Source organism: Musa acuminata, chromosome BXJ2-4 (genome assembly GCF_036884655.1).
Source record: "Musa acuminata AAA Group cultivar baxijiao chromosome BXJ2-4, Cavendish_Baxijiao_AAA, whole genome shotgun sequence".
Lineage (NCBI taxonomy): Eukaryota > Viridiplantae > Streptophyta > Magnoliopsida > Zingiberales > Musaceae > Musa > Musa acuminata.
In genome coordinates this window covers 46,334,464-46,345,652 of record NC_088341.1, presented here as the reverse complement: position 1 = coordinate 46,345,652, position 11,189 = coordinate 46,334,464, and the positions used below count along the sequence as shown (strand labels likewise).

General features: G+C 41.7%; 3 protein-coding genes across 3 annotated transcripts; all 3 read left to right on the top strand.

Moving 5' to 3' along the window:
• Positions 1-187: 187 nt before the first annotated feature.
• LOC135611284 (dnaJ protein homolog) lies at positions 188-2,733 on the top strand. Its single transcript, XM_065106888.1, has 6 exons — positions 188-477; positions 943-1,105; positions 1,218-1,359; positions 1,441-1,717; positions 1,816-2,014; positions 2,124-2,733. The coding sequence occupies exons 1-6, from the start codon at positions 328-330 to the stop codon at positions 2,441-2,443; spliced, it is 1,251 nt and encodes a 416-aa protein (XP_064962960.1). The 5' UTR covers positions 188-327; the 3' UTR covers positions 2,444-2,733.
• A 1,110-nt stretch (positions 2,734-3,843) lies between these two features.
• Positions 3,844-5,213, top strand: LOC135609274 (RING-H2 finger protein ATL70-like). The gene has a single exon (XM_065102383.1). It carries the CDS (start codon positions 4,372-4,374, stop codon positions 4,945-4,947), a length of 576 nt encoding a protein of 191 aa, XP_064958455.1. The 5' UTR covers positions 3,844-4,371; the 3' UTR covers positions 4,948-5,213.
• A 245-nt stretch (positions 5,214-5,458) lies between these two features.
• LOC108952580 (uncharacterized) lies at positions 5,459-11,065 on the top strand. Its single transcript, XM_018824853.2, has 4 exons — positions 5,459-5,623; positions 6,729-6,830; positions 10,175-10,275; positions 10,879-11,065. The coding sequence occupies exons 1-4, from the start codon at positions 5,527-5,529 to the stop codon at positions 10,960-10,962; spliced, it is 384 nt and encodes a 127-aa protein (XP_018680398.2). The 5' UTR covers positions 5,459-5,526; the 3' UTR covers positions 10,963-11,065.
• Positions 11,066-11,189: the final 124 nt, after the last annotated feature.

The window sequence follows — 11,189 nt, the reverse complement described above, 5'->3', positions numbered from 1 at the left end:
AGGCGAACACTTACGAGCCCCTTCTGGAGTAACCGGGAGCAACAACGGAAGCATCTAGAACTCCTCAACTCACCGTTGATCTTCAATCCGACGGATCAGATTCGATACCGGTGCGATAGGGCTTCTGGTTCTAGAGCCTTCTTTTTGGCCGCCCCATCCGCTTTATAGCCCTCGCCTCTCCTTCCTTGTCTCGAGCCATCCATCGACAAGGGTTCTCGGAGTCGAGGTCGGCAGCGTTGCGGTGGTCTTGAATCGGGAGTAGGCAAGACCTGGGGGCCCGATTTCTCATTCAGTTTGGGGAAGATCGATTAGGGTTCGGTCGGCAAGATGTTCGGGAGGGCGCCGAAGAAGAGCGACAACACCAAGTACTACGAGATCCTCGGGGTACCGAAGAACGCGTCGCAGGAGGACCTCAAGAAGGCCTACCGTAAGGCCGCCATCAAGAACCACCCCGATAAGGGTGGCGATCCAGAGAAGGTAACGCGCCTTTTGCTTGTCGGTGTCTGGTTCTACTGATATGCAGTTGAATAGGTGGGATCGATGTTCTAATTAATGGTTCATCTCCGTCTTTGGTCCCTTAGATTCATCTTTACTAGGTGTTGATACATTTTAAAGAACCTCGTTTGATTTTCTCATAATTTAATGTAATTTTGCCAAGCGATTGAAGGTTTTTTTATGTTATAAATGTTGGAAATCTATGCTGCCAAAGTTAGATCCATGATCGAGCTGGTAGCTAATTTGGGATGGGCATACTCTCTATCTCTACATGTTGTCGAACGTCCGTCTATGTTTGCTTTGTTGAAACTTTGTAGCCTAAATGTTTGTGTGGCCTTGTTCTTGTTGTGATGTTCCGAAGGATTGTAGTCGGGATTGTTAGGTCTTGATATTTGTTTCATACCCTTGGAGTCGCAGATGACATAGATCTCATGTCTGCCTTTACAGTTCAAGGAGTTGGCCCAAGCTTATGAGGTTCTGAGCGATCCTGAGAAACGTGAGATTTATGATCAGTATGGTGAAGATGCCCTCAAGGAGGGAATGGGTGGTGGAGGTGGCCACAACCCATTCGATATCTTCGAGTCGTTCTTCGGTGGAAATCCCTTCGGAGGTATGTTTTTGGCCTTGATCTTGTTTGCTCCACCTCTTAGCACGAGTGATGTTCTCCCAGTCCTGCACGAAGACTATACAAAGCGAGTGATGTTGTTACTTGGCACGGACAGGAGGCGGAAGCAGTCGCGGACGAAGGCAGAGGAGGGGGGAGGATGTGATCCATCCTCTGAAGGTGTCTTTGGAGGACCTCTACAACGGGACATCGAAGAAACTATCCCTTTCGCGGAATGTCATCTGCCAAAAGTGCAAGGGGTGAGTTGCCTGCTGCTGTTCATTGTGATGTGTTACCTGTTGGGTGCTTGCTTCCTAACATTTTCTAGGATCTTTATGCAGGAAGGGTTCAAAGTCTGGTGCTTCAATGAAGTGCTCCGGCTGTCAAGGTTCGGGTATGAAGGTCACAATTCGTCAGTTAGGGCCTGGGATGATCCAACAAATGCAGCACCCTTGCAACGAGTGCAAGGGGACTGGGGAGACCATCAATGATAAGGATCGCTGCCCACAATGTAAAGGTGAGAAGGTTGTTCCCGAGAAGAAAGTGCTGGAGGTTATAGTGGAGAAAGGAATGCAGAATGGCCAGAAGATTACCTTCCCCGGAGAGGCAGATGAAGCAGTATGTTCCTGTCACTCTTTGAAAACATTGATCCGTACATTGATCCGTATGAACTCAGGGATATACACGGACTAACCTTCTTGTTCTGGTTGTTGCAGCCTGAGACAGTTACTGGAGACATTGTGTTTGTACTTCAACAGAAGGATCACCCAAAGTTCAAGAGAAAGGGAGATGATCTCTTCTACGAGCACGCATTATCGCTCACTGAAGCTCTCTGTGGCTTCCGATTCGTGTTGTCCCATTTGGATAACAGACAGCTACTGATTAAGTCCAACCCCAGTGAAGTTGTGAAGCCCGGTAAGCAAAGCAAACCATCCTGTCGAAACGCTTTGACTTTTTCTGTTCCAGGCTTTGACTTAACAGCGCAGTTTCCTTATTAACCATGACTGCCGCTCTACCGGTGCAGATCAATTCAAGGCAATCAATGACGAGGGCATGCCGATGTACCAGAGGCCCTTCATGAGGGGGAAGCTCTACATCCACTTCACCGTGGACTTCCCAGATTCAATGACACCAGAACAGTGCAAAGCTCTCGAGTCTGTTCTTCCCCCAAAGCCTGCATCGCAGATGACCGACATGGAGCTGGATGAGTGCGAGGAGACGACATTGCATGATGTTAACATCGAGGAAGAGATGCGCAGGAAGCAGGCTCAGGCACAGGAGGCTTACGAGGAGGATGACGATATGCATGGTGGTGCCCAGAGAGTGCAATGTGCTCAGCAGTGAACAAAAATCTTTTTGGAATCAGCTGAGTTCGTGATGAACCGTACTCTTTCAGTTGTCTGCGTACTGTCGATCATTGTCGTTGTGGTAACCTTGTGGCTGAACACTATACCTAGTTCATGTTGTCTTGTTCACGTTTAAACCGATCTCCACGATCTTTTCTGGAAACATTCTCTTATTCCATGAGCATATGTGAAGTGCAGTCGAGGCAGAAGAACATTACTACCATCGTTATTTGTTTGACTGATATTTTAGAATTTAAATGGACAAGTTATGTGATGCCTGTTTGAGCATATCAACTGCGACGATTAGAACGAGCCTATAGGTTGTTTGTTTTCTGTAGAAGTGGACTACTACTTGAATAGGTGAATGATATCATGGAATCCTTCTACTGTGTAATTGTGTGCATGTGGTTTAATTATGTTCTCCGAAGGCATCGGACCCTACGTTAGAGACCATTTTAGATCAGTAATTTAATGTGAATACCGAACAGAAGTTTGGATTTCCAATGAATTCCAAGGGCAGGAATGATGAGGTTTTAGGATGTCGACGTGTTTTTTTTATTTAGCAATTCGTTGTGGCAATTATTGGCTATCGATGTTGCTTTGACTTGCAATTTCTGGAGCGTACCATCTGGCTCACGAGAAACACAAGTTTGATGAGCTTATTGGGTTTATGCCATCTTTTATTCGTCTGTTGATTGTCAACACAAGGTGTTGGCACAAATGATGTAGTCTGGACAATTCTTCTTGTGCTATTGGGATCGACAAACTCTCGTGAATCTTAATGCAAATGCTTCTGTAAATGATAGGAAGGATGTACATGTTCGTTCGGGTGAGTTGAATTCACATGAAAACGCTATATTCTCTCTCTTCTGCTATATTCACAGTTTCTTCCTTATTTAACTGGATTGAAGGATCAATTCGATTGGATATTTTAAAGGAATTGAACTGAAGTAGTCTCCCTTGGAACTATTCACCGACAGATTCGATTAGTGATTGATTGATGTCTGTGAGAGCTCTGTTTCATTTGACTTCCGACTGGGAGAGAACATCATCATGGTATGAATTACTTAATATATAGTTTATCACTAACGATCACCGTCACCAATCATATTTCTATGGACGATAGAGTGTATAGCCATGCTCCGAATTCTGATCATCAAACTCGCAAAACATTCATCTTATTGCGTTATTGATTAGGTTGTATGAATGGATCACAAGAATTTGAAGTGTATTTGTTTCAAGTCGAGAAAAAAATAATAATCTTATTGCATTATTGACTCGGCTGTTTGAATGATCACAATAATTTGAAGTATAATTGTTTAAAGTCAACCAAATCCGCATCATGTATCGTTTTTTCCTTGCTCTAATCACTGACCAATCAACAAGAAGAGGTTCGAATTGAGACGTGCGTCACACGTCAAAGAAAAGGGGGATGGATTCATATGGAAGAAACGTATTGCGAGGAAGCAAGCGGCTCTCAAGATGCATGGAGAACACCACCAACAATGAACTAAAATAGGTGGTGAAAGCGGCTGCTTGGTAATAAAGAAATGCCACCGGTTGGTGGCCTCCATCAAATGCATCAGGCACAAGTAGACTGAGACAGCTAAATCTATGCATAGATCCAGATAGAAATCCATTATAGTACACAATCATGGAAGCATTGACCTCTCACGCTTCAATCTTCCAAAGCTCAACTCGCTTTGTTTATTTGAATCTGTTGCACTCGAGCTGTTCTTTCTTGAGCTTAAATCCCTGTCCTCCCCCACCATGTTTGCGTTGACTCCCATAAACCACAGCTCGTTCTGTGTTCTGAGAGGGCAACTCTCGGCATCTACGTGGAGGAACTGCACCGCAAAGAGCCTGTGATGCTTCCTCTTTCTCTCTCTAGTAGCTCGGCAGCACTCCGATCTCTTCTGCCAGGCCATGATGAACTCCACAAGCGACGCCTCGCCGCCGCCGGTCGCCGACGGAGGCTCCGTCGGGATGCTCAGCTCCGACAGGATCAGCGGGTTCGGCTACGGCCTCGGCGTGTCCATCGGCATGCTCCTCCTCATCATCACCATCACCCTCGCATCGTACTTCTGCACCCGAGCCACCACGGCCTCCCCAACCGCGGGCCCGCCCCCTCCCCCGCACCGGGCCGCGGCGAGCAGGCCGGCTGAACAGGAGACGACGGCGGCGGCGGGCGGCGACGTGGAGGCTGGCATCGACGAGGACACCCTGAAGAGGTACCCCAAGGTGCGGTACTCGCACGCGAAGCTCCGCCGCGACGTGGCGGGCGCGGCCTCCTGCTGCTCGATATGCCTGTCCGATTACAAGGACGCCGACGTGCTGCGGGCGCTGCCGGAGTGCGGGCACCTGTTCCACGTGAAGTGCGTCGACCCGTGGCTACGGTTGCGCCCGACGTGCCCCCTGTGCCGCACGTCCCCGATGCCCAGCCCGCTCCCGACTCCGCTCGCGGATGCCGTCCCCCTGTCAACACTGGCAAGGCATCCATGATCGAACAACAAGAGAGTAGCAGATGCTACACCTATCGAAGTCTAGAATCAAGCAATTGACTGCTTCAGGAGTTGTTTTAGCAGGGAGAGTAACAGAGACATGAAGAAGCAAGTTCTCTCTTGGCTAAGTCTTCAGCACTCCATAAGCATGTTCTCATGGATGCTTTGAGATGATTTCTCATGTAAATTGGTGCGAGGTGAAGTGCTAATCCACTGTGTTCACTCTTTACGCCAAATCAATTAGTTTGATAGTATATATCCAAATGATCTAAATCTCTCCGTTACTCTTGAATATTTATATAATTTGATATATATATATATAATTTTACAGTGAATGGAAGGGGAAAAAATCAAGTCAAAATGTCAACTGGAATTAAGATTCCTTACCATGCATAGTACCCAAATTTGGGGGTAGATATGTAATATCACATATTTAATTAGCGGATAAAGCCGAAAAATATTTTTCTTCTACTAATTACGGGCTCCGCGTATTTAGTTAGCCGATGAACCCGAAGACGTAACAGAAACGGGATGGCTTCCTCTTTGGCTTCTCCGTCTCCTCCTCCTCGAACAGCTCACGATGGCGTCGATGGTCGATCCCCGCCTCGTCCTCTCCGTAGCTTCTCTTCTCCTTGTCCTCCTTCTTCCCCTGCCCGCTGCCGATGTCGAGTGTTGCAGTGAGTTCCCCGTTGATCCTTCCCTTTTTTACGTTGATTTTGATTCCTTGGATTTGTTGTCTTGTACAACTCCGTCGCGACTTCGATCTTAGTAATGCTTTGGGGGGTTCGACTCTGTTCTTGGTAGAGATGGATGTGGCCGCTCGATCGTCGTCAAGCCGGTCCTTGGTCTTGTTTTTTGCTTTTTCTTGGAATTGGTTTTGACCACCATTCCCACTCTATCCTCTTCGGTCAATCGATGGCCGAAGGGAGTAAGGATTGCGATATTTCTAGTTTCTCAGTGGGGAATGATCAAGGATCACAAGGGCGGACGACGTATCGGCAACAACCTTTGGCTTTTTAGTTTGTCATCGAGGAGGATTCGTCACATTAATCATGAGAAGAGTAATGATCTACAACAACTGCCAGTTTCTCTCTGGTCGTCAAACGAGCGAAGGGCAACGTAGCTCTGAAGGTCCAAAATCATGCCTTGCCTTAGGGTCTATATTTTTATCGAGGAAATATGAGAGGGGAATTTGTGCCGTCATTTACAGTTTATGAACCGTGTGTATTCTTATGCTTCTTGGTGGGGGGTTCAAACTTGGCATGATCCTTGGGTCTTGTTTATCCATTCCACATAGGCTATATTCTTAAGTTTCATTGCATGATTGTCTACTTTTTATGAACTCTTTGTCTTGGGTTTAATTTAGTGTATTTTACATAATGAATGAATTGATTGTTCAACCGAATGTTGTGTCCAATATTAAATGACAAGCCACAATGTCCCAACTATTTAAGGTTGGGTACGTGGATCTTTCCCCATTCATGGAACTCCATTGAGGGGTAATGTCACTGGCCAAAATAATCGCAATCAAATTATTTTTTTAATAATTTATCGTAAAATTTTCTTAGATTTTTCTCTACCTCTCCTTGCACCACTAACCATAATTGATTCACCGGGTTTAACTAGTATCTATTGGTCTCACTAGGACATATTTAAGTAGTCATTGTTTCCTAATAATAAGCAAAACTATGTCTTCTTATTTGAATATGCAGATGACTTTTTGATAATTACTGTGAATGGATCTCTTGCTGATTTCTTTTAAAAATTGTGTTATCTTCACAGAAAAGGGAGCTGATTATCCAGTTAAGGTTGGTGGTGTTGATATGTCTCCAGATTCAATTGCACGGGGAGAGTCAGCTACATTCACTATCTCAGCAAACACTGGTAAAGGATCGTGCTATGCATGTTTCTTGTCTTCTTTCTTGTATCACTTTTCAACAGCTAATCTACTGCATGCTTTGGGTAATACTCAATCTTGAGAACAATCATTTGATTTAAATTGAACTAGTTGATCTTCATCATGGTACTTCATAGTCCCTTGTTAACCTTGTTTCTTTTTTTGACCATGCCTTGACTGGACTTCAAATAATATGGCTTTGACTTTGTTGATGGTCTCACATAATTGGTTGATAGGGAATTAAGGTGGATTTACCAATGAGTCACCAAAAGCTGAGATTCTTTTATTTGATCTCTTGATTTGTCAATGAGTAATTTGTTGAGGTTGTCTACCTGTTTGTCCGGCTTTTCCTATTAAAAGTAAAATGCATCTGGATAAATACAATAAATAAATATCTTGCTTATGTTTGAAGTGAAAAACCTAGCTTCATAAAGGTAATTTAGGAAAGTGAGATTTTGAGGGAGAAGCAGATTAACAAGGAAAAAGCATACAAACATTTGATCTGTAACACCATTTAGTTTGATTGGTTGGTGAAATTTTTAGCCTAATAAATATTATTGTGGTGCTTGTGACCAAAGTCTGGCTTCATTTTATTTCCGACATTGTTATAGCTGATTTATAGAAAAAGTTAAAAGAGTGTAAATATGATGTCCCATATGAATTGTGAAGGAAAGGTGGGTTAAGCTGTTATTATTTTCCACGTGCGGCAAAGGAAGTTGATATCTTTTCAAAATAAGCACAATAGATGATAAGCAGGTCATCTTTTAATAGCATGGATCAGGAGGCGAATGGATAACTTTATACACGATTAGTTATACAAAGTCAAAATGCACGACCCATTAAAGCAAGATATGTCCAATCTTGTAGAGAGCCGGTGTTGAATGATTGATGAAGAAACTAGTGTAGCGTGATTTTGGTTTCTGCACATTAAAGGGGTAAGGATTTAGCCTGGGCTGCACATGCGATGTTGGCGTGCTACTGAGATGCCCTTATAAATGGGAATACTCTCTAATAAAATAATATTTACTATATTATTTTGTTACTTGGAAAGATACTGATAGTTTCAGTTTTCTTTTAATTATAACATCCAACACTGATCTTAGCTTTTACACAATAAAAAAGTAAAAATTGTGTGCTTAATTTGCATGTTGTTTTGCAATGAATGACTAATTCAGGCATTACCTCAAAGTGCCGGAGTCTGGAACCTCATGGACATTATTTTGTTTGTGTGAATGTCTACTTAAAATTCTTTAGGAAGCACATGTTCATTTACCTATTATAATGTTCAAAAACAAGCGATGAAATATCAGAAGGGAAGTTGGTAATTGACGTCAAGTACTTGGGATTTCATGTTCACCAAGAAACTCATGGATCTTTGCAAGAAGACGTCCTGCCCTGTCTCAGCTGGCGACTTTGTACTATCTCACCAGCAGACTTTTACCATCATTTACCCCACCGGTGAGAGCTTTTGTTCTAATGTTTCATTATTATGGTTTATTGAGACAACTTAATTTATGATGAATATCAAAGTAGTGCTACACTGATGGTATGCTCAAAGAAAATTGTGTTTGGCTTCACCATGTGGTTGTCTCATCAGGCTTCTCTTGATTGTTGTTTGAAGTTTCTACTCATTATGATTAATCTGTAAGTCAGTAAATGATGTGTAACATCATAGCATCTGGTTTCCTTTGCTGTAGGGGTTTATGAATGTTAATCTTCACGAACATATGAAAGCTGGTGGGCAACCCCTAACTCTGTATTTTAGAAATTTCATTGATGGAGATGATTGTTCACAATGTTCCAAAATCTGGCAAACAGCATAGCATAGAAATAGACAAATAGCAAATGTGTGATCCCATAGATCAGAAAAGAGGTTTGGCTGTGACCAAGATCGAACCCAGATCTGCATGTAGTAGGGAGGATAGATAGCTTAACTAAGTACTGAATGAGATATTTTAATGGTGAAAATAAGAAAATGATATGTTATGTCATAAATTAAAGATGATTATAAGCTTTGCAATTACACATATTGAAAAATAGTAGAATAACTTTAGGCACATTGATGTATATAATAATAATATAGTGATTAAAAATCAATAGTAAAAATTGTTGAACAAAAACACAGCAAAGAGAATGTACGACATGCATAGTTAAACTGGCACTACACAGAGTGAAACAAATAGTAGAATAACTTTAGGCACATTGATCTATGAATAGATTATAAGACATTATATTTAATGTTAAAGCTGGACAACTGTATTAATTTTCTGTTAAGTAATATCGGAAGAAGGTGCAGAATGGATAAGAAACAATAAATAGATGATTGTCATTTTATTATGTTGATTGGAGGAGCATAATGCTAGCTATAAAAAATAATCAAAATAAGAATGAGAGTTCATAGCTTGGTTTGGCTGCTGTATTGCTTTCCAATAAGAGGGACATTATCCCATGCTAGGGTGCTCCTCCTCTTCTCTGCTTACCTTTTCCTTTTCCATCTTCCTCCGATGGCCTAGAAAATGAACGAGGAGGCCTAGATTTGAATACGGTCTAGATTCTTCTGTTGTCTCGATTCTTGGAAGAGTCTAGTTCTTAGTTCTTACTCGGTTATTTGAAATTTGAATCGGTCATGATCTAAAATATTATCAGGATGACTATTTTTGTATTGCTTGTTCTCAACTTGTATTTGTCTCCTCTTTGGCGTTGCTTTTAATCACAGGATCACCTTAGAGGTAGTACTAATACATCATTCACCAACAGTGATGACTGATTTTTCAATTAATCTACTTCCATTTACTGGCCTACATGAACCTCTTCTATCTATTCATCAATCAAGCCATGCAAGATGTATGTCATGAAATAACATAAAGGATAAAGCGAGATGTAGTTTTATTAATGAACAACTAATGTATTCGAAGATATATGAGCATAAGCTGTTGTAGTAAGAAGATATATGAGCATAAGCTATTGTAGTTAGAAAAGATGAAACAATTGTTATTAGTAATATGAAAAAAAGGTGGAGGAAGATCTAAACAAAACTTTAAATAATTTGTTATATATTATTAATTTAATTAAGGATATGAATTTTTTTTATAAAATTCAATTACAATAAAAGATTTATATAGTTGCTCCTAAATAATTAGAATTTTATGATCTTGTTGTTGTTGCTGTATGCTACAAGTTAAATGGACGTTTGGACAAATCATGGCAGCACTAATGAGTCTTTATATATATATATATTATGTTTATTGATCTCAGTCTCAGGTTCATATACACTTACACTGAAGCAAACAGAACATGGGAAGCTGCTGACCTGCATCATCTTTGATTTCAGGATCGGGTTTGTATCCGTTGATGATAACTGAATGCAATCCAAATGAGTCCTCGAAAGAATGGAGCTCTCGGGCCCTCGATTCCAGCTTGGGGGATCTCCAGGTGAAAACTGGCATGTCCTATCCTCCTCCGTAAATGCAGTCAGTCAATCAGTCAGTCGTGAACAGTAGTAATAATTGCATCTGTGCGTATGGATTACAAGGAACAGTATACTTGACTCCGTTGTATCCTCCCATCTACATACAGGTGACCGTAGTTATCAAAACCCAACCCATCATTGATCCTCTTCTTTCCATTTTTGTAGTTCTCTATCAATCTTCCTTTGATCCTCCTCTTTTTCTCCTCCATCTCATCCTCCTCTTCCTTCAATTACTACATTCCGTTTATCTTGTTTTTCTTTCATTTCATCTCCTTTTCCGCTACTCTCTTCCCCCTCATTTTCTGTGATCTTTGTATCTTCTCCTTTTCCCCTGTTTTCCTCCTCCTGCTTCCCCACCCCCCTAAACATGTTTCTTTCCTTTGCTCTCGTTCTTCGTCCTTTCGGTCATCGCCCCATGCTCCTCTTTCTTCTCCTCTCTCGCTGGTTGGAGTGGAGATACGATGAAGATGTGAGACAAAGGGAAATGATTGAAAGTTGGTCCATTTTTTATTTAATGTTAAATGTTATCGAAATACCTCTTATTAAAGATGTTTGACCATTGACAGGGTTCACTTATACACGACATCATCTGCAGGAGCAATCTTTGGTTTCACGTATTCGATCCGCAACCAGATGGAATCCTCGATTAAAACGCTTCATCATCTGAGCGTCATGCCAAAGTACGTGACTAGAATTACTTTTGCATGTCAAATGAAATGCAATCTATTCAAGAAATCTACCATTTTGTCACCATTTTCCTCGCACACATGCTTTCTCTTCTGGTATGTGTAACAGTAGAAGCCAAAAACAAGTCCTCACATATTAAAGAAAAAGCCACATAACTGTCAGATGGGAAACATGAGAAAGAATTTTCTTA